Source organism: Triturus cristatus, chromosome 12 (assembly GCF_964204655.1).
Source record: "Triturus cristatus chromosome 12, aTriCri1.1, whole genome shotgun sequence".
Taxonomy (NCBI): Eukaryota; Metazoa; Chordata; class Amphibia; order Caudata; family Salamandridae; genus Triturus; species Triturus cristatus.
In genome coordinates, this window is record NC_140595.1 from 839,517,023 (window position 1) to 839,541,151 (window position 24,129).

General features: G+C 46.7%; 1 protein-coding gene across 1 annotated transcript in view; it reads left to right on the forward strand.

Moving 5' to 3' along the window:
• Positions 1–2,871: 2,871 nt before the first annotated feature.
• Positions 2,872–24,129, forward strand: part of LOC146783028 (immunoglobulin kappa light chain-like) — a 71,891-nt gene continuing 50,633 nt past the window's right edge. Inside the window, exon 1 of the mRNA XM_085637601.1 lies at positions 2,872–2,934. Coding sequence (XP_085493727.1) covers positions 2,889–2,934 — 46 coding nt within the window. The 5' untranslated portion in view covers positions 2,872–2,888. The remainder of the gene's footprint in view (positions 2,935–24,129) is intronic.

Genomic DNA, 24,129 nt, shown 5'->3' on the forward strand with positions numbered 1-24,129 from the left:
GGGCTCCACTGAACCCCAAATAATAGCCCTAGTAGAACAGCCCAGAGGTTTGTGCCTAGTGTTATGTCTCAGTGGGGTGTTGTCTAAGGCCAGAATGACCGCTTCCATCCCGTAGTGCATAAGGCGTGAAAGAAGCAAATGTAGTGACCTCGATGAAAACTGACGCGCAAGAGTAGGTTTCCAGGTGCACCGCACTGGGCGGCGACTGGACAGAGGATGAGGTGTCCCTTTGGGATTGGCTTACTGAGCGGTGGACTCATGACGGCGTTACGGCTCAAGGCTGCAGCTGAGAAGGGGTGCGGTCTCTCTTTCCATGTAATCAATGTTTCATGAGGAGCCTTCCTTGTTTATACTTTGAATATTTCCTAGAAGCCTTCACTACATCTAGTGTGTCATTGTGTGAATGTGAGAACTGTGGCAAGTGAGTGGTGACCAGATGTACCTCAAAGGGCCTGTGCTCTCAACCACATCTGACAGGACCAATCCTGCTGGCTGCCACATAGCACTGGATGTCAAGTGCCGGTGGACACCACACATCACTGGCTCCCACTTACCTCCAGTTGCCGCGTACCATTGTTGACCACGTACCACTGGTCACCACATAAGTCTGGGCGTCACTTGCCGCTGAATAGCACATACTACTAGTCACCACATATTACTGTTTGCCACCTAATACTGGAAATCACATGTTGCTCAACACTACCCACCACTGGTCGCCGTATACTACTCGTTGCCAGATAGTATTGGATGTCACATGCCACCGGACGCCAGTTATCACTGGTCACCACATTGCACTGTTCGCAAATACTACTGCACATACGCACCACTAGACTTCATTCCAGATGTGTACCTCCATAGATGAACACTATAGCTAGATCCATAGCCAGTCATTCTTAGGTCTCAGCTAGACGGCGCATGCGCTGCCTCGAAGAGACATGTTGTGCTTAATCAGCCCACAGGCTTTCCATTTGCTCGCCTCATCGTCTGTCTCATATTCTCTGTCACCATTTGTCTCGGGCATGCATGGTCACACCTCTTCTAGTCTACAAGTAGTTTCCACTTCTCCTGGACGTGATGTTATACGTTCCAGTAGCCTAATTCCGGTTGACACCTTCCTTTAGTGCAGGTCCGTGTAAAGGGAGGCTTATGATATCCATTTATTACTCGAAAACTGTATTTTGTGTCCTGTCTTAAACACAAAGATAACATCTTTGAGTAAAAGGTGCGTTAAAGCGGGGGGGGGGTTTGTAGAGAATAGACATCGCCCACCTTTAATTATCCAAACATACCAGGTTTGCAGATGTGAAATTAATATGCCTCTTTATAGGATGAAATGTGCACTTTTCAACTGGTAAAAATGTCAATGGTGCAGTGAATGGGGCTCTGTGTAGAATAAAATTACATCAAATCACTTATGGTGAATTAAATAAAATCATACATTAAGTGTCGTAAAATGTATTAATTGTGATCTAAAATTAAGAAAATTACAAATATTTCATGAAAAGCTTTCTTAACAGACAGAGAAATAATTTCGTCTAATAAAACCATCTTGGTGACCCCCATCCTTAGGTCCCAACACGTGAGTAACAACATTAATGTCCGTAACCAAGTTGTTTGACGTGTGTGTTTTCGGCCCTTTTCACTTGGTCGCGGCCTCTTGTACGAAAAGGTGGTCTCGGCTATGTTGTTCTTTCCATGAATAAGTCGGGGCCTGCACACAGGGAGTGAGCGACTCGCCCTTAGAGCCACAGAGGCGACCACCTGTGGGTGGAGGCTTGTGCGCAGCCACGCGAGGCGAAATCCCTGAAGAGGGGCTAGTGGAAGCGCAAGCGAATGATGTGGTGTCTCAGTGCCTTAGACAGTGGGACCAAGAGGGACCCGCGAGAGAGCTTTTGAGAGAGTGTCGGCCGTGTAGGGGGAATGCTTTTTAAGGTTACAAGTCCCCAAGTCCCTTATCAAAGATGGCATTTGGAGCTGCTTTTTAAACACTGATTTAAAGTTCCCAGCTGAAGACATAAGTTCCATGGGGCTTCCAGCTTTGTGGTCCTAATACAAGCTGACCTGGGCTCAGAGCTTGCTTGAGTTCTTGTAGAAATGTCAGCGGTGAAGTTAATAGGGTGCTGTGTAGGATGAAAAGCAGGCTTCTTTTATCATGTAAAAATCCCAGACGAACTCTGTCTATTGGAAAAAAAGGTACAGTTTTTATTTTTAAAATAAAGGCCACTGGCAGAGAGAGAGCTGTAATAAATGAGGCTCTGGGTAGAATAAACTGCATATTTCTTTTATTATCTAAACACGGCAGCTGTAGAGAGCTGTAACTAACAGGCCTCTATAGAGAATAAAAGGTGCACTACTTTTATTATCTAAAAAAATCCATGGGTGGAAAGTTGTAATAAATGGAGGCCTGTGAAGAACAAAAGGTTGACTTCTATAATAATCAGAAATCCCAGGGTGCAAATCTATTATTAAGAGGTTTCTGTGTAAAAAAAAAAAGCATCCTTCTTTTATTATCTACAAATACCCCGGCATGAGCTCTGTAATACCTGCGGCCCTGTGGAGTACAAAACCTGCACACAGGTAACACCCAAAGTGAGATGCGTCATTTCACACATGTAGGCGCTGCTGTTACTTTAGGAGACTCAAGTAATACATGTGTATAAAAGGACCGTGAAACTGCCTTCTGTGGGGTTTGAGGCCATGTGTGGCATGATTAATGGAGAGAGAGAGAGAGAGAGAGAGAGAGAGAGAGAGAGAGAGGTATAAAAGTGATTGTTGGGGGGTGCATTCTAACCGGAAGCAGAAAGGACCAATCAGAGAACGAGGAGCTCTTTATGAGGTCTCACTGCGGGCCGTGAGCTCAGTATCCAATCAGCTGGCAATAGTGAACGATGGAGGGCGCCATGTGTACTCTTGGGCTGGCCTTACTCTTCACAGGTGAGTGCTTTTATGGGAACATTTAGAGAGTGGAAAGCAAAAAGCATAATTTGACAACAAAACGTGTGATTACAATACAGTTCTGACTTTGCCCTAAAAGAGCAGTTTACAGGGAGCTACATTCCCTTTAAAGGGACCTGCACTCCGTGGACGCCGGGGCCAGATTTGAGGGTCTGCCCTCAACGTGAAGTGTTCTGCTTGGAAGGAGCGGGGGTCTCCCCGAAGAGGCTGGACACCTTAAAACCAGGAGGATGGCCTTTGATCGAGAGAGCCGTGGAGAGAAATGTGTTCCCTTTCATGGTGGATTTGCAAAAATGTTTTATATAAATGGGGAAAAATGTCAAAAACAGTAGACTGCAGTGGAAGGACGTCAAAAATACTAAACCACCGTCAGTTTTCAAGGATCAGAAGGCGTCAAGGAACAACTATAAAAACCTAATATGATTAAACAGAGACAGAAATGTGACCAAGTAAATACCATGCAATGCTGAGATCTGTTTCTTGGTAGCGTTGGAGATGCTGGTGGGGGTCGGGCCGCACCGCGCTCTGTGTGGGGGACCGCCCCTGATAATCAGCTTCCAGTGCGGAACATTTGTGGAATTCAATATTTGTTTCTGGAAGTTTCTTCCAGCGCTTGCATCTCTATTTCAGAATAGAGGTTTTAGAGTATGAATTTATAGCTTTAATATTTTTAGTTTTAAGTTAACCCCCTTCCTCCTACGGATGTTTCCTGCAGAAATTACAGTTTGACTCAAATGGGACTGGGGAGGGGCTCGGGGTGGGTTTATGCTAAAGAAATAATTTGAAAAAGGTAGATAGAAAAGAGATGTCGTCCATTTTGTCCCATTAATAGAACTGTATTCATTTGTTCTAAACAGAGTTCGTTATATCGATCAGGTAACTGCTTTGGAAAGTGATACTTTTTTGCTGCCTTTTGCTGAAAACCTCAGATTTAGGGGATTACGCCATTCTAGTCTCACCGACACCTGTGGTCGGTACAGCTCCCTCCATCTGTCTACAAGGACCCCTTGGCTTACATACCTCAGAGGTACTGGGGCTGGTCTACAAGGACCCCTTGGCTTACATACCTCAGAGGTACTGGGGCTGGTCTACAAGGACCCCTTGGCTTACATACCTCAGAGGTACTGGGGCTGGTCTACAGGGACCCCTTGGCTTACCTACCTCAGAGGTACTGGGGCTGGTCTACAAAGACCCCTTGGCTTACATACCTCAGAGGTACTGGGGCTGGTCTACAAAGACCCCTTGGCTTACATATCTCAGAGGTACTGGGGCTGGTCTACAAGGACCCCTTGGCTTACATACCTCAGAGGTACTGGGGCTGGTCTACAGGGACCCCTTGGCTTACCTACCTCAGAGGTACTGGGGCTGGTCTACAAGGACCCCTTGGCTTACATACCTCAGAGGTACTGGGGCTGGTCTACAAGGACCCCTTGGCTTACATATCTCAGAGGTACTGGGGCTGGTCTACAAGGACCCCTTGGCTTACATACCTCAGAGGTACTGGGGCGGGTCAACAAGGACCCCTTGGCTTACATACCTCAGAGGTACTGGGGCTGGTCTACAAGGACCCCTTGGCTTACATACCTGAGAGGTACTGGGGCTGGTCAACAAGGACCCCTTGGCTTACATACCTCAGAGGTACTGTGGCTAGTCTACAAGGACCCCGTGGCTTACATACCTCAGAGGTACTGGGGCTGGTCTACAAGGACCCCTTGGCTTACATACCTAAGAGGTACTGTGGCTGGTCCACAAGGACCCCTTGGCTTACATACCTCAGAGGTACTGGGGCTGGTCTACAGGGACCCCTTGGCATACATACCTCAGAGGTACTGGGACTGGTCTACAAGGACCCCTTGGCTTACATACATCAGAGGTACTGAGGCTGGTCTACAAGGTCCCCTTGGCTTACATATCTCAGAGGTACTGGGGCTGGTCTACAGGGACCCCTTGGCATACATACCTCAGAGGTACTGGGGCTGGTCTACAAGGACCCCTTGGCTTACATACCTCAGAGGTACTGGGGCTGGTCTACAAGGACCCCTTGGCTTCCATACCTCAGAGGTACTGGGGCTAGTCTACAAGGACCCCTTGGCTTACATACCTCAGAGGTACTGGGGCTGGTCTACAAGGACCCCTTGGCTTACATACCTCAGAGGTACTGGGGCTAGTCTACAAGGACCCCTTGGCTTACATACCTCAGAGGTACTGGGGCTAGTCTACAAGGACCCCTTGGCTTACATACCTCAGAGGTACTGGGACTGGTTTGTTTATTTTTCTTGTGTCTTTTGAAGGACTTAAGTTCTGCAAACAGCACACATGTAGGACTAAGTTTCAACATTAGCAGATGGATGGAACATTTCATGGCAAGGGTCTGTTTTTCACCGCTCCCTTGCTGTATACCTCTGTGAAACATACACATGTACCTCATAGCACTAGCCCATACATTAGAGCATCATTTGACGTCAGCCTTAGAAACATCTCCTGTTCTTTATCAAAGAGCTCACAGTGCACTCCCTAGCAGCTGCGCTGAAACCCCCTGAGCTAGCGTCTGGATCCAGGCCAAACCTTCACGGGCATGGGTAGAGGTTTCCCACTGTGATTCATTCGACCAGATTCAGATGTCAAACTCCCCTGTCCATTTGCCCGATGCATAAAGTCGAAACTTTTAAAGATGCGCCGTGATGAGCATCTTTGATAGTTGCAAATGCGCGACTGTCTGCGGCTGCAAAAAGCGTGAAACAAAAGTGAGCAGGAGTAGAAGACGCATTTCAGTTGTACTTGCAACACAGGAGCGACCTGTTAATGCCCGAGCGCAGATGATGAACATTAGATAAACATCCACAGAGGTGAACACCCCACAGAGGCACCTGGCGAGCCACAAAACAAGAGACACTGTTGGGCTCCTCTTTACCCTGTTCACCAGCACTCCTTTAGTTAAGAAACTTGAGGGGAAGAGGGACGGCCTGAAAGAAATAGAGATCGGCAGCAAGACGTAACAAGGTGGTGGCTCCTTCGTAACAATGGACAAGACGGGAGGGGGTATATAAACTGATTAAATGATCCATCATTACATGATTTATTCAACTTTGTTTATGCTAAATTCAATTGTGAACCGATATTAAAATCTCGATGTACGGTGAATTCAATAACAACTGTACTTGCCAGAATTTTGACACGTTTCGCAACACCGACAGGTATATTGTTGCTTCTTCAGGGCTAAGATTTCCCTCGTACTGGGGAGTTTCTACAGTGAGAGCAGGTAATAGTTCATCAGAGCAGAATGTAACCTTACAGGTATTATTGTCAGGTGGCTTATAGTGGTCAAAGCTCTTTGGACGTGTTGTTGCTTCTCGATTAGACTTTATTTAATGAGCAAACTCCTGATAACTAGAGGGCTTGATAACCCATCAGTCCTCGCACGCAAAATGAAATTGGTCATCGAATCCTTTTCTAGAGCTCTATCCTGTCTTCTCAAATCACTCCTTTTACATCCCTTACTTCGGGATACTCATGATATCATTGTATTCAGTGACACTATTAGGAGTGATAAATTATAAACACAAACGTAGGAGCACACCCCCCCCCGCCTCTGCCCTGACTGCAGTGTCATCACTGAGCCCCTGTGGTAGCGTAGGGAGTTATTATGGGTGGAGTAATAGTATAGATTTTAACCATGTACAAGGGACGTTTTTGTGCACGTCCTAACAATCTGGCAGGCTCTAGCCCTTCCGGGCCTATAGTGGACACCCCTGGTCTCACTCCTTCCACCCTTACATGGAGAGACCCAGGCAGAGACTGAGGTCGAGTCTCCGTACCTGGAGGTCAGGCAGGTTCACATGCTGGTGAGCCCTGGTGAAGACTCTTCTGTGCCTCAGGAATGCACCAATGAGCACGCACACGATGCCAAGGACGGTGGCTCCCTGCCTTACACTCCACAAAAGGCATAACTTCCCGCTGCCCTTTGAGTTTGCCTTTTAACAAGATTTTTGCACATTACAGACTTTTGGAAAATAGAGTATATGTTACAGTTTCAGACTCAGGCTGATTCACAAAAGCATTTATAAGCACCAGAAGAAGGACTACAGTAGTGTCGGTGCCGAAACGTGTCTGAATGTGGCCCAAATGCTCCCATTTTAGTCCTCTTTTAGAAGCTGTGCAGCCCAATCACAAAAGCATGTGTTGGTATGCAAAAGAATATTACAGAAGTATCCTTTGAGTACTCCTACATCAGCTGTCCTACATGCCTTTGTAAATCGGCCACGCGTGTGTAAAGTAGGGGTGCACTGACCTGTGGCTCTGCCGGATGCACGGCCAGAAATTGAGATATTCGGCTGGAGAGTTTGTGGTGGATTTTTACCACCTCAGCAGGTCCCACAAATAGTCACACGTGTGTGCTGTGCGCTACAAAGGCAAGGAAAGAGAGGGGGTACACCTCGCCTCACTGATGTTATCACGAAGGACAACCCCTGAATAACGCACACCTGTCTGTGGTTGTAAAGACGCCTCAACCAAGGTGAACCTAAGAGCGACATGGACGAGATATGGGCGGAAAACACGCCTCGTGCTCCGAAATGGGGTCAAATATTCAAAGCAAAGAAATGTAGAAGCTGTGTGTGCTGGTGGTGGCTAGTTTTAATTTCTTAGCGCTGTAAAGTCAGACATACCAGATGGCGCTACATATAAGCACCAGGTTAATCTGACAGTAAACTAAAGTGCATATTTGTCGAGGGTTAGAGGTGCGAGCTAGCGCGGTTCGAGGATAGCTCAGCTCTGCCTGCCCTTGAGACTTATGATATACAACAACAATTGTCCCTAGGACTCATTTAGTCGTGCATTTAAGTAAAAAAACATTAACAATTCAAAATATGCAGAAATATATTCAGCAAACAGTACAAATCCAATTATGCACCTTGGGAAAAGAATAAGGTAACCACTGTGTTTATTTTATTCAGGTAAAAACACAAAAGAGGCAGAGAATGATGCCGGCCTCTACCCTTTACCAAGGGCCTGCACCCCATGCCACAACCCTCCCACCCTTTCGAACAGATGAAATGTCTCTGCTACATCCCATGGGAATTATTGGGACAGGCCGCAATCCACTGGTGCTCATGTTATAACCAGTTGTATATGGAAACCGATTGTTACATTCGTTGAGCTAGTCTCACTCTGCGCCTCTTTTCAGCTTTACTACACATGAGCGCCCCCTTTTCACCTCCTCTTCTTGGAGCAGCCTCTTGAGTACATGCTTGGTAACGTTTTCACCTCCAATGTTGCTGCTATGAATACAATAAACAAGCCCTTTGTAAATACAAGTTATGGCGATAGAAAAATACTATCAGTGTCTGTGACCCTGAGTAAAGGAGCCGTGCCCCTGGGGAGCACGAGGAGGCAGGCTGTGTGAGGGTGAGGAGGGTAAGGAGCTGTGTGATGGAGCCTTGCCCCTGGGGAGCACGAGGAGGCAGGCTGTGTGAGGGTGAGGAGGGTGAGGAGCTGTGTGATGGAGCCTTGCCCCTGGGGAGCACGAGGAGGCAGGCTGTGTGAGGGTGAGGAGGGTGAGGAGCTGTGTGATGGAGCCTTGCCCCTGGGGAGCACGAGGAGGCAGGCTGTGTGAGGGTGAGGAGGGTAAGGAGCTGTGTGATGGAGCCTTGCCCCTGGGGAGCACGAGGAGGCAGGCTGTGTGAGGGTGAGGAGGGTGAGGAGCTGTGTGATGGAGCCTTGCCCCTGGGGAGCACGAGGAGGCAGGCTGTGTGAGGGTGAGGAGGGTGAGGAGCTGTGTGATGGAGCCTTGCCCCAGGGGAGCACGAGGAGGCAGGCTGTGTGAGGGTGAGGAGGGTGAGGAGCTGTGTGATGGAGCCGTGCCCCTAGGGAGCACGAGGAGGCAGGCTGTGTGAGGGTGAGGAGGGTGAGGAGCTGTGTGATGGAGCCTTGCCCCTGGGGAGCACGAGGAGGCAGGCTGTGTGAGGGTGAGGAGGGTGAGGAGCTGTGTGATGGAGCCTTGCCCCTGGGGAGCACGAGGAGGCAGGCTGTGTGAGGGTGAGGAGGGTGAGGAGCTGTGTGATGGAGCCTTGCCCCTGGGGAGCACGAGGAGGCAGACTGTGTGAGGGTGAGGAGGGTGAGGAGCTGTGTGATGGAGCTGTGTCCCCATGAAGCACGAGGAGGCAGGCTGTGTAAGGGTGAGGAGGGTGAGGAGCTGTGTGATGGAGCCTTGCCCCTGGTGAGCACGAGGAGGCAGGCTGTGTGAGGGTGAGGAGGGTGAGGAGCTGTGTGATGGAGCCTTGCCCCTGGGGAGCACGAGGAGGCAGACTGTGTGAGGGTGAGGAGGGTGAGGAGCTGTGTGATGGAGCTGTGTCCCTATGAAGCACGAGGAGGCAGGCTGTGTGAGGGTGAGGAGGGTGAGGAGCTGTGTGATGGAGCCTTGCCCCTGGGGAGCACGAGGAGGCAGGCTGTGTGAGGGTGAGGAGGGTGAGGAGCTGTGTGATGGAGCCTTGCGCCTGGGGAGCACGAGGAGGCAGGCTGTGTGAGGGTGAGGAGGGTAAGGAGCTGTGTGATGGAGCCTTGCCCCTGGGGAGCACGAGGAGGCAGACTGTGTGAGGGTGAGGAGGGTGAGGAGCTGTGTGATGGAGCTGTGTCCCTATGAAGCACGAGGAGGCAGGCTGTGTGAGGGTGAGGAGGGTGAGGAGCTGTGTGATGGAGCCTTGCCCCTGGGGAGCACGAGGAGGCAGGCTGTGTGAGGGTGAGGAGGGTGAGGAGCTGTGTGATGGAGCCTTGCCCCTGGGGAGCACGAGGAGGCAGGCTGTGTGAGGGTGAGGAGGGTAAGGAGCTGTGTGATGGAGCCTTGCCCCTGGGGAGCACGAGGAGGCAGACTGTGTGAGGGTGAGGAGGGTGAGGAGCTGTGTGATGGAGCTGTGTCCCTATGAAGCACAAGGAGGCAGGGTGTGTGAGGGTGAGGAGGGTGAGGAGCTGTGTGATGGAGCCTTGCCCCTGGGGAGCACGAGGAGGCAGGCTGTGTGAGGGTGAGGAGGGTGAGGAGCTGTGTGATGGAGCCTTGCCCCTGGGGAGCACGAGGAGGCAGGCTGTGTGAGGGTGAGGAGGGTGAGGAGCTGTGTGATGGAGCCTTGCCCCTGGGGAGCACGAGGAGGCAGGTTGGGTGAGGGTGGGGGTGAGGAGCTGTGTGATGGAGCCTTGCCCCTGGGGAGCACGAGGAGGCAGGCTGTGTGAGGGTGAGGAGGGTGAGGAGCTGTGTGATGGAGCCTTGCGCCTGGGAGCACGAGGAGGCAGGCTGTGTGAGGGTGAGGAGGGTAAGGAGCTGTGTGATGGAGCCTTGCCCCTGGGGAGCACGAGGAGGCAGACTGTGTGAGGGTGAGGAGGGTGAGGAGCTGTGTGATGGAGCTGTGTCCCTATGAAGCACGAGGAGGCAGGCTGTGTGAGGGTGAGGAGGGTGAGGAGCTGTGTGATGGAGCCTTGCCCCTGGGGAGCACGAGGAGGCAGGCTGTGTGAGGGTGAGGAGGGTGAGGAGCTATGTGATGGAGCCTTGCCCCTGGGGAGCACGAGGAGGCAGGCTGTGTGAGGGTGAGGAGGGTAAGGAGCTGTGTGATGGAGCCTTGCCCCTGGGAGCACGAGGAGGCAGACTGTGTGAGGGTGAGGAGGGTGAGGAGCTGTGTGATGGAGCTGTGTCCCTATGAAGCACAAGGAGGCAGGGTGTGTGAGGGTGAGGAGGGTGAGGAGCTGTGTGATGGAGCCTTGCCCCTGGGGAGCACGAGGAGGCAGGCTGTGTGAGGGTGAGGAGGGTGAGGAGCTGTGTGATGGAGCCTTGCCCCTGGGGAGCACGAGGAGGCAGGTTGGGTGAGGGTGGGGGTGAGGAGCTGTGTGATGGAGCCTTGCCCCTGGGGAGCACGAGGAGGCAGGCTGTGTGAGGGTGAGGAGGGTGAGGAGCTGTGTGATGGAGCCTTGCCCCTGGGGAGCACGAGGAGGCAGGCTGTGTGAGGGGGAGGAGGGTAAGGAGCTGTGTGATGGAGCCTTGCCCCTGGGGAGCACGAGGAGGCAGACTGTGTGAGGGTGAGGAGGGTGAGGAGGGTGAGGAGCTGTGTGATGGAGCTGTGTCCCTATGAAGCACAAGGAGGCAGGGTGTGTGAGGGTGAGGAGGGTGAGGAGCTGTGTGATGGAGCCTTGCCCCTGGGGAGCACGAGGAGGCAGGCTGTGTGAGGGTGAGGAGGGTAAGGAGCTGTGTGATGGAGCATTGCCCCTGGGGAGCACGAGGAGGCAGACTGTGTGAGGGTGAGGAGGGTGAGGAGTTGTGTGATGGAGCTGTGTCCCTATGAAGCACGAGGAAGCAGGCTGTGTGAGGGTGAGGAGGGTGAGGAGCTGTGTGATGGAGCCTTGCCCATGGGGAGCACGAGGAGGCAGACTGTGTGAGGGTGAGGAGGGTGAGGAGCTGTGTGATGGAGCTGTGTCCCCATGAAGCACGAGGAGGCAGGCTGTGTAAGGGTGAGGAGGGTGAGGAGCTGTGTGATGGAGCCTTGCCCCTGGGGAGCCAGGCAGGGCTGCTACTCACAGCGCCCCAGCTGCCAAGAGTCTGCCACCACCTTAAGGGATGCGTCTCATGGTCTTGTAGCCGCCCTCAAACCCGGACACCCTGCTGAGTCCTGCCACCTACGGAACAAACGCCCCTCAGTTAATACATTTCCCCTCCTTTGAGGAAACCCCCCATATTCCCTCCCTATGCTGACCTACCCACCTCTATGTATTTGTTTTTACTCCCCATGTCTCTGTAAATCCCCTTTACTCCAGTCCCTCAGGCTGAAGTCAGGGGGTCCGTGTGGCCAGGCATGAACAGTTTCCCCCTCCCTTCCGCCGTGTTTGCCAGCCCCCCCCCCACCCCCCCTGCTTCTTGCCTTTTCTTCTTTTGATGGTGTCTGCCGTCTGTGCGCCTTGTTAACACCTCAGTAGAAAAGGAACGTGCATCACCTCGATTACAAAATAGGGGCCTGAGCCTGACACATCTTAAAAGTAGAAGTACAGGCAGAGGATTACGACTGCCTGGTGGTACCTTCAGCCTTGTTATAATTGAGAAACATTCTCAGAGGTTCACCTGGAAAACTGCGCCAGACAAGCGGGAAGGGGGTAACTCCAGCCCTTCCCCAAGTCAATGTCTAATATCGTGGTTCAGAAATTTCGACAGCAAGAAGATCGTGGTCAAGAATATCGACTTAACGTAATCAATATCGATTTTAAAAATATCGAAGTGTTTAATAGCGTTTGCAAAAATATAGTTGCTAAAAATGTATAATTTTTATTAATGTTATGTATTTTAGTACATATTTTATATGTATGTGTTGTATTTTTTTATACGAATTGTTTGTATTTTTAATATATGTGTTATATTTTTAGCAGTTATAATTTTTTTTATTGGAATTTTGTGTTTTTAGTTCCGTAGCAGGTTGTGGGTTTATATGGGAATAGGATGGGAAGTAATTTAATTATATTAAATGTATTGATTATTTTGTATTTATTAATATTTGTTTAATTGAGATGTTATAGTGCTATTTTAATTTTCATTAATTAAATGGTAATTAATTATGATAGTTGTGTAATTAATTGTATGTGTGTGTTGTGGTGTTTATAGGTGTAAAGGGTGGTAAGTAATTTATTTGTAATTTATGAATTAATGATTGGTTATTAATTAATCTTAATTAATTGATTGATAAATAATTATGTAATTGTGTAATTAATTTTAGGTGTGTGTTGTGGTGTTTATAGGTGAAAAGGGTGGGAAGTAATTTATTTTTAATTGACGATTTAATAATTGGACGTTAATTAACTTGAATTAATTAATTGGTAATTAATTATGGAAATTGTGCAATTCATTTTAGGTGTGTGTTGTGTTTATAGGAGTAAAGGGTGGGAAGTAATTTGTATTAATTAATTAATACATATTTGTTAATTAATGATAATTATTTGATATTTATTTTAGGCAATTGTTTATTTTTTTGTGTTGGTTGTACTTTTAAAGGGGTAAAGGGTGGGTATTAAAAACATTTTAATTACTTTATTATTAGTTGTTAATAGTAATAGTTTTTAATTTAAAAATAAGTTTTAGTTGTGTTTTATTATTTTATAGTTTAATTTAGGTGTGTGTTGTGGATATTATAGTTGTAAAGTGTGTGTAGTCAATTAATGTTTATTATTTTTATTAATAATGTTTTTAATTGATTATTAATTATGTTAATTATGGAAGTAAATGTAATCCAAATGTTGAAATATGTTGTTATTGGTGTGGTGTTATAGGGTATGAAATAAAAGAAATACATGTATGTATTAATGAACTTTTTGGTTCATAAAAATTTTATAGTTTAAAAGAATTTTTTTACAAATGTATTTATTATTTCATATATTATTTGTCGTTTTTCTATATGTAATTAATATTATAATATGTTTTCTTTTTATATATTTATTATATTTGATTTTTCATCTTTTGAATATTCGTTGTTTATTTTTATATATTTTTTATTTTTAATATTTTTATTGTTGTTTTAGCTGTTTGAGTGTGAATAGTAATTTTGACCCCTTCGCTAGCCAACACATCCTTACTGTTGCACTCACTAGAGTTGGAATAGTAATTTTTACCCCTCCGCTATCGAATGCTTTCCCTACTGTTGCATTATTTGGAGTGCGAATAGTAATTTTTGCCCCTCCACTATGCAGCACTTTGGGGAGAGGAGTTGGCCTAACGGTTAGGGCGGTCGACCTCAAATCTGGGGAACCGGGTTCGAGTCTAGGCAATGACGCTGAACATCCTGTGATTCTGGGCAAATCACTTAATCTCCCCGTGCCTAACCAAAATGAATGTGTGTCCTAATGTAACGTAACTAGTGCTATGTAAAGCGCTGTGATACCCGGGTCAAGTTCGAGCTATATGAAACTCTGAAAGAAGAAGAAGAACACTTTCCCCACTGTTGCATTCTTTGGAGTGGGAATAGTAATGTTTTCCCCTCCACTATCCAACACTCTCTCTACTGTTGCACTCACTAGAGTTGAAATAGCAAATGTAATTCCTCCACTATCCAACACTTACCCTACTTTGGCACTCACTAGAGGGGGAATAGTTATTTTCACCCCTTTGCTGTCCAACACTTTGCCTACTATTGTACTGATTGTATTGTGAAATGTAAGTTTAAATATTTTTTTAATAGTTTCATGTCTTAATTTATTCTTGACTTTTGTTTTTAATATTTTAAATCTTAAATATATAGTTATTTTGTATATTATTTTAAACTTTTAACATAAATAATAGTTTAATAATTGTTTTAAAGTAAATATTTATGTATGAATTATTATGTTTGGGTTTTTACTTTTTTTATAAGCTTTATTCAGTATACTTTATTACAATTTATATTTAGTTTAATTTATCTTGTTAAAATTATATTCAATATTTAATGTAATTAATATTTATTATTTTATTTTATATTTATATGAAAGTTGATATTTTATACACCTATACTTTTCACATTGAACTTACCTGTTTCAGTATAGGAGTCGATATTTTTGTACTCCATATTTTTTCATTAATATTTTCTACATCGATATTTGTGACATCGATGTTGTGTCAGTGAACCGTAAATTTCCAACCATTTCCAGTGTGAAGGAATATCAGATCTAAGAGCCTGATTTAGATCTCGACGGCCGTGTTACTCTGCCGCAACACTGATGGATATCCCATCCGCCGATATATAAATCCTATTCTATCCTCTGGGGTTTATATTTCAGCAGACAAGATATTTATTCATCACCATTGTGATGGAGTAACCCATCCGCTGATATCTAAATCAGCCCCTAAGTCTCAGAATGCCCACAAATGTACGTTTGTGTGTATATTCACAAAACGTACACGTAACTGTGACGTGGAGCGCCCATTTGCCTCACCTTGCACAGGATTTACCACTGCGTATTTCTCTGGACACATGGTGGAGAAATCTGCAGTAGAAAAACTATTTACACCTGCCAGGAATCCTTTTGTGAATTCCCAAAAGATTTAAATGGAGTTATGTTTAGACTTAAACAATAATTACGAGCGAAAATATCTTTTGACTCGATCCCTCTTTAATTGATAAGATTTTTCTTTATTTTCAGTTTCTTTAAAAACAGCCTTCCTTCTCTTTCTTTTTTAAAAACATGTGCAAATTTTGGAAATTTTGCGTGTAGTTTTTTAAACATTTGTTATCACTTTCTGCACCAGAGATTTTAAATTGAGTGTATAGTTTTTCAAATTTTTTGCTCTTTTTGGGTTTTGAAAAAAATGTAATATCATGCAAAATGTTTTTTATGTTTTCTTTTTCAAAAATTATTTTCTTATATAAGATTTTTCCCTAATCCACACACTAATTTTGTATTACATTTAAAATAGCATTCTGAAAATGGTCAGCACTATTGTAAACTATAGTGTCAGGGCAGTGGGACGAAGTGAGGTGAGATGAAGTAAAGGAAGTAAAGTAAAATAAAGCTCTGCCGAAGAGAAGATGCTGAAAGTAAGGACACACAACCACGCTGGTTTAGTTGTATGGCTAGTTGTGATGTGCTGTGTGTTATACACTCTGGATTACAGCGGGTAAGGGTGGGAGGTCACTATAGGCAGGGCCGGCTTTAGGGCAGTGCAACCGGTGCAGCTGCACTGGGCACTGACCTGTGCCTGTGGAGGGGGCGTTGACTTCGGGGGGAGGGGTGCTATGTTTGCCAATAACTTATGATTGCAGAGATGTGGAGCACTTTTGCCCGATGGTAGTGAGAGAATCCGAGGAGGCGGTCATGGGATGTGGAGGCACCAAAAATGATTGTCGCACCAGGCGCCAACAGCGCTAAAGCCAGTCCTGACTACAGGGCATCTGTGAAGATCTTCCCTTGGAACACTGAAGGTGGGAAGTGATGACATCAATGAAAAGATGATGCAGGAAACGTAGAAATCCTTAAGTAGATTTAATAAGTAGTACAGCAAAGGACCACCAGCTCAAACTGCAGCTCAGCTCCAACTGCCAAAGCCACAGTCCGCTAACATTCTCCCCAGTTCATGTCATCACATATGGAATGTAAAGACACATTCCACAATAGAAGATGAGGAGAAGAAGGGACAGAAAAGAAAAGGAAGGTAAAGAGGAACAGGGATAAGGTAGACCATAACACATCTTCCTCCCATAAAATAGAAGCAGAAACTGCAAAACATTTTCTTTTTAAACAAAAGATGAGATTGAAACGAACAAAACATACAAAAATAAACCAGCACTTCAAAAACAATCAAATGCAACTTCCAAGTATGTCTAAGACATGTGATAGTCACTGTGCCAAATCGGTTTACATCTAAACCTCCTGTGAGTGCTAGAACTAGGAACAGATGAAGAAACATCATTATACACAGAGCTGAAATCAGATTCACCCATTTTGTCAGAATCATCAGCTTTGAACCCAGGTTGCCACTTAACTAACCTGGACATGCTCCATACATCACCAGAATCTAGAACAACAACATTTCTCTTGACTTCCTTGATAATGAAGGGCCCCATGTATCGGGATTGACCCTTCCTCAACATACCAGGGTTCCTGATTAGCACCTCATCCCCAACACTCCAATGTTTCAGGAGAGAGGAATTTCTCAGATCAAATCTACGTTTGTACTCCTCTTGATAGTTTCTTCGTCTAGACTCAGACTGCTCATTCAACTTCAGATCATTCACATTCAACTTCAACCGTGCTGGACTCAACTTGTCATGAGGTTTCCGACCTCTAAGAATTGAAAAAGGAGAAAGAGAAGTCAACCAATTAGGAGTTTTCCGGTGAGCCCACCACGTCTCTCTAAGCATCTTCTTAAGAGAAGACCCAGTCAGCTTAGCTCTTTGAGCACAGCACTTGACCAACTTGTTCATGCTTTCAGCTAGACCATTGGCCTGTGGCGAGTACAAAGCCGTTCTGAAATGGACAATAGATAACTCCTTCAAGAAGGCATTCATTTCATGGGAGACAAACTGCACCCCGTTATCGGTAATGAGATATTTAGGAACACCTTCTCTGGAGAACTCCGCCAAAAGAAAATCAATCACCGTCCTTGAATTAACCATAGGCACACACTTAGTGACCACCCACTTAGAGGTAAAGTCCACCAACAACAACACATAACGCTCATCACGAGCAAACAATTCAAAAGGCCCGGCAAAATCTAGACCCAACTTCGACCACGGTTCAGAGGGAACTTCCACAGGTGAAAGGGGTGCGGCACGAGTCTTTTTGCTTTTGTCACTGTTGGCACACTCCCAGCAGTCCCTAACAACCTCCTCCACCTGTCGATCCATGGTTGGCCACCAGTACCACTCACGCAAGGCTATCCATGGTCAAATTCCTTCCCAAGTGCCCTTCATGAGCCAAGTTGATAATCTTATCCCTAATGCCTTGAGGAGGTATTACACGATCACCTCTCAAAAGTTTCTCATCAAAAACACACAACTCGTCCTTAACACTAAGGAAGGGTTTCAAGGATTCCAATATCTCCTTGTCCAGAGGCCAACCCTTAACAGAGTATTCTTTAAGCAACTCCAAATCATTGTCCCCCTGAGAGGTAAAGGACCACTCTTCAGAATTGACAGCTGACTCATGGACCCATGCTACAAGGGAGTTCTCCACCTCAACACCAGATTGTTGTAAAGGCAATCTCGAAAGACAGTCAGCAATCGCATTATTTGATCCTTGAACATAATCAACTATAAAGTTAAAATCAACCAATCCTTCCATCCAGCGCTTTATCCTGGGTGAAACATTATCCACATCCTTGCAAGTGAAAATTTGGCACAAAGGACGATGATCAGTCCTAACAACTATCGGTTTACCCCAAAGGTAGTACTTAAAGTGGTGAATAGCCCAGAAAACTGCCAACGCCTCCCGCTCAATCACAGAATAATGTTCTTCAGCACCCTTGAGAGAACGAGAGACAAAGGCAATAATCCTGGACTCACCATCCACAACTTGTGAGAGAACCGCCCCTAATCCCAACATACTGGCATCAGTGGACAGTATTGTTTTCTTGCAAGCATCAAAATGCCCCAGAGTGGGCATGCAACCAATCATGTTTTTAATCGAATTGAACGCATGAGAACAATCATCTGACCAAGAAAATTGTGTCCCTTTTTTGAGCAATAACCTGAGGGGGGAAGCAACACAAGCAAAATTTGGGACAAACTTAGAACAAAACTCCGCAAGCCCCAGAAATGATCTCACTTGATCTTTGCTGATAGGTACAGGAGCCTTCACAATACTCTCAGCAAGATCCAATTTAGGACTGATCCCCTCAGCAGAGATAGTATGTCCTAAATAACTCACGGAAGCTACACTAAACTTGCACTTCTCCTTCTTGATGACAAGTCCAGCTTCCTGAAGCCGCAACAATACCTTCCAGAGATGTTTATCATGTTCTTGTTGATCCCTCCCATAAACAAGAATGTCATCCTGAAAAATGAGGACTTTAGCCAGTCCCTCAAGAACCTTATTCATAACCCTCTGAAAACAGGCTGCAGCGGAAGCTAGACCAAAAGGCATACGAATGAATCTGAAAGCCCCCAAAGGTGTCACAAATGATGTCAAATGCCTCGAGTCTGGATGAAGTTGAACCTGATGGTATGCAGAAGATAAGTCCATGACACTAAAGCATTTAGCATCCTTGATGAGTGCAAGGGTTTCAGAAATGTTTGGCAAAGGCTGCCTGTCAACCCAAATATGTTTGTTCAGGCCACGCAAGTCCACACACATGCGGATGCCTTTGCCACCATCTTTGGGTGCCAAAACGATGGGGGCCAACCATTCCGAACACTCAATCTCTTCAATGACCCCCATTTTTAACAATCTGGAACACTGAAGGTGGGAAGTGATGACATCTTCTGACCCACCGTTGACCCAAGAGTGCATTGGAGATGATACCAAGAGGGGGCACTGCCCTGGAAAGGGGTGCAGAGGCACTCCGCGTGACACATCTGTGCTTGGACGGGGTTTCTCCAGGCTGCAACCTGTTTCACCATCTTGAAATGGTTGAAGAAAATTGTTTCGATGTTGCCAAGCTCCCCCCAGAGAACCGTTGTCCAGGCACTGGTAACGTCTAGACTAGACTACAGCAACATTCTCTACTTAGGAGCCAATAATGACGTGACACGTAAATTACAGTTGGTGCAGAATTCTGCTCCAAGATTGCTTTGCCAGGTTCCTAGAGCAGCCTCCATCTCGGGTTCTTTGAGAGACCTCCAGTGGCTGAGGGTCGAGAGCCGGATCAAGTTCAAAGCTCTGAGCTATTGTTCAGGGCCAAGCAGGGCACGGCTCCTCAATATCTGCTACATCTAGTCCAACCCTGTTTACCATCACGCACTCTTCGCTCTATCACCCAAGCTAAATTCACAGTGCCCAGGATTAGGCTGTCCCGCATGGGTGGCCGCTCCTTTGCTTACCTGGGCCCCTCTCTGTGGAATGCTCTTCCGATACCACTCCGGAATAAAACCAGTTAAACGCACTTTCGTAAGTTACTCAAAACCTGGTTGTTTAATCAGTGATTCCTTTCCTGCTCCCTCTCTGGCTTGGCGCCGGGAAACCCTTTTTAGGTAGCTGTTGCGCCCAATATAAATTTAAATAACAGAACATAACACCCCCACTCCACAGCTGATGTTTTTTGCACTGTTGAGGGTGAACTGAACTCTGCGACTGGGGTGAAATCCTGTTCATTGGCCAGGTTAATTTCACAGGAGGCGTGGCTGAAGTTCCAGACCCTGCCACATGTTCTAGGAGCATTAGTACGAGGCTGGAGGTTTCTCTCATAGGGAGGCAGTACAGCGCAAGAGAAACCAGCATTGGTAAAGCCAACAATGGGACTCCCCTTTGAAAGGCATTAGCCAAAAATGTTGCTTTGCCAGTGTTTGTTGCTATTGCGGAACAGCATTGGCAAAATTTAAATAATGAAAGAGGGGGGGGGGGGGTAGGAGAGCAACGGAGGCGTGGGGAGTTAGGCGGGAAGAGCAACTCAGTTCTGCAGAGAGGTAGGGGGTAGTATTGATGAGCAGAGAGGGGCAGGGGAGCCACAGACCTTCTGGGGGAAGTTGAAAAAACACTGAGCTGGACAGGGAGGTAGGGGAAGCAGGAGCTGAGCAGGTGGGCGATAGAGCAACATTGAGAGCACGAGGGGGTGGGGATGTGAGGGGGAAGCGCCACAGGTGGGCCAGAGCAATAAAGCGCTTGGACTCCCATGAGGGCTGAAAGAAACAGGAAAAAAGTAGTTCCCTGAATGTAAGCAGAGGAAGGATACAAGTTATCCAATCAATGCTCCAGGAGAGGGACAAACACAGGATGAGGATGTAAAGCCAATCAATAACAAGCAAGCAAATGAGATTGACAAGACAGTCACCTAATGGCAAGGAGGGGTGGGCCCAAAACTCACTGGAAGTCCCGCCATTGTTCACAATGGGTCTTCAACAGCAGAGAGCTAAAGGCTATCTCTAGGCAAGACCTAAAAATGACTCTGGACAAGGATTGTCCTCCTGTGAGCTGGTGACGTGCCTCTCTCACCCCTGAAGCTCACACTCTTCCTGGTGCTTTCTGTACCTCTGTCGGCCTCAGAGCGAGGGGGGGGGACTGCTGCCTCCGCTGAGGATGGTGTGACTCCCACCAGCTTGTGTGTAACACCGTGGGCTCCTTCCAGGTTCTGTCTTCCCTGTCATTGTCCTGAACCTCATAACTCCTAGAAGCCACTTCTAGGTGTTACACAAGTCCGGCAGAGCCCTTAGTATTGAGTAGACAGCATCTCGTCTCATGCCAGTAGATGTGTGGGGTCGGCACCCTGGAGACCCCATAAGTTTTACCTTTGCCTAGTGTCTGGACTACAAACAACATTCAGCCCAGATTGCTCCCAGAAACAGCACTACACTGGCCTGCCCACCTAGGATGCCCTGTCCTTAGATGGGTGCAATAACTATTCCATGGGTACAAGGCAGCCTGTCCTTCCAGGTCTGTGTACACACATTCAAAGCTACTCCCTGGATTACATCACTGCCTGTCCTCCCAGGTACATAAATACATAACTGGCAGCACAAGGACACAACACAGCCTGTCCTCCCACGTACATATATACATGGATGCGTAGCCACCAAAGGGATACATCACAGCTTGTCCTCCCAGGTACATATATACATGGATTCATAAGCCACCCAAGGGGTATATCACAGCCTGTCCTCCCAGGTACATATATACATACCTGGCCACACAAGGACACACCACAGCCTGTCCTCCCAGGTACCTATATACATGAATGCATTAGGCACACAAGGGATACATCACAGCCTGTCCAACCAGATACATATATACATGGATTCATTAGCCACACAAGGGGTACATCAAAGCCTGTCCTTCCAGGTATATATATACACACCTGGCCACACAAGGACATATCACAGCCTGTCCTCCCAGGTACATATATACATGGATGCATTGGGCACACGAGGGGTACATCACAGCCTGTCTTCCCAGGTACATATATACATACCTGGCCACAAAAGGACACATCACAGCCTGTCCTCCCAGGTACATATATACACAGATGCATTAGGCACACAAGGGGTACATCAAAGCCTGTCCTCCCAGGTACATATATACATGGATGCATTAGGCACACAAGGGGTACATCACAGCCTGTCCTCCCAGGTATATATATACATGGATGCATTAGGCACACAAGGGTACATCACATCCTGTCCTCCCAGGTGCATGCTTACATGGATGCATTAGGCACACAAGGGGTTCATCACAGCGTGTACAACCAGGTACATATATACATGGATGCATTTGCAACACAAGGGGTACATCACAGCTTATCCTCCCAGGTACATAGCTACATACCTGGCCACAAAAGGACACATCACAGCCTGTCCTCCCAGGTACATATATACATGGATGAATTAGGCACACAAGGGTATATCACAGCCTGTCCTGCCACGTACATGTGTACATGGATGCATTAGGTACACTATGGGTACATCACAGCCTGTCCTCCCAGGTACATAGCTACATACCAGGCCACACAAGGACACATCACAGCCTGTCCTCCCAGGTACATATATACATGGATGCATTAGCCACACAAGAGTACATCACAGCCTCTCCTCCCACGTACATATATACATACCTGGCCACACAAGGACACATCACAGCCTTTCCTCCCAGGTTCGTATATACATGAATGAATTAGGCACACAAGGGGTACATCACAGCCTGCTCCTTCAAGTACATGGATGCATTAAGCACACAAGTGTTTCATCACAGCCTGTCCTCCCAGGTACATATATACATGGATGCATTAGCCATACAAGGACACATCACAACCTGTCCTTCCAGGTACATACGTACATGGATGCATTATTCACACAAAGAGTACATCACAGCCTGTACTCCCAGGTACATGCATACATGGATGCATTAGCCATACAAGGACACATCACAGCCTGTCCTCCCAGGTACATATATACATGGATGCATTATGCTCCCAAGGGGTTCATAACAGCCTGTCTTTCGGGGTACACATATATATGGATGCATTAGCCACACAAGAGCTACATAACATCCTGTCCGCCAATGTACATATATACATGGATGCATTAACCACATAAGGGGTACATCACAGCCTGTCCTCCCAGGTACATATATACATACCTGGCCACACAAGAACACATCATAGCCTGTCCTCCCAGGGACATATATACATGAATGCATTATGCACACAAGGGGCACATCACAGCCTGTCCTCCTAGGTAACTATCTACATGGATGCATTAGCCATACAAGGATACATCACATCCTGTCCTTCCAGGTACATATATACATGGATGCATTAGTCACACAAGGGGTACATCACAGCCTGTCCTCCCAGGTACATACATACATGGATGCATTAGCCACACAAGGGGTACATCACAGCCTGTCCTCCCAGGTACATATATACAGACCTGGCCACACAAGGACACATCATAGCCTGTCCTCCCAGGTTCATATATACACGGATGCATTAGGCACACAAGGGGTACATCACAGCCTGTCCTCCCAGGTACATACGTACATGGATGCATTAGCCACACAAAGGCTACATAATAGCCTATCCTCCCAGGTACATATATACATGGATGCATTAGCCAGACAAAGGGTACATCACAGCCTGTCCTCCCAGGTACATATATACACGGATGCATTACGCACACAAGGGGTACCTCACAACCTGTCCTCCCAGGTACATATATACATGGATGCATTAGCCATACAAGGGTACATCACAGCCTGTCCTCCCAGGTGAATACGTACATGGATGCATTAGCCATACAAGGGCACATCAGAGCGTGTCCACCCAGGTACATATCTACATGGATGCACAAGCCATACAAGGACACATTACAACCTGTCCTGCCAGGTACATACGTACATGCATGCATTGGCTACACAAGGGGTACATTACAACCTGTCGTGCCAGGTACATATATACATGGATGCATTAGCTACACAAGGGGTACATCACAGCCTGTCCTCCCAGATGCATACGTACATGGACGCATTAGCCATAAAAGGACACATCACAGCATGTCCTCCCACATATATATACATAGATACATTGCCCATACAAGGGACACATCAAGGCCAGTTCTCACAAGTATGTACACTGCATGCATGGCTCATACAAAGGTACATCACAGCCTGTCCACCCAGGCACATATATAAATGGATGCATTAGCCATACAAGGACACATCACAACCTGTCCTTCCAGGTACATACGTACATGGATGCATTATTCACACAAAGAGTACATCACAGCCTGTACTCCCAGGTACATGCATACATGGATGCATTAGCCATACAAGGACACATCACAGCCTGTCCTCCCAGGTACATATATACATGGATGCATTATGCTCCCAAGGGGTTCATAACAGCCTGTCTTTCGGGGTACACATATATATGGATGCATTAGCCACACAAGAGCTACATAACATCCTGTCCGCCAATGTACATATATACATGGATGCATTAACCACATAAGGGGTACATCACAGCCTGTCCTCCCAGGTACATATATACATACCTGGCCACACAAGAACACATCATAGCCTGTCCTCCCAGGGACATATATACAT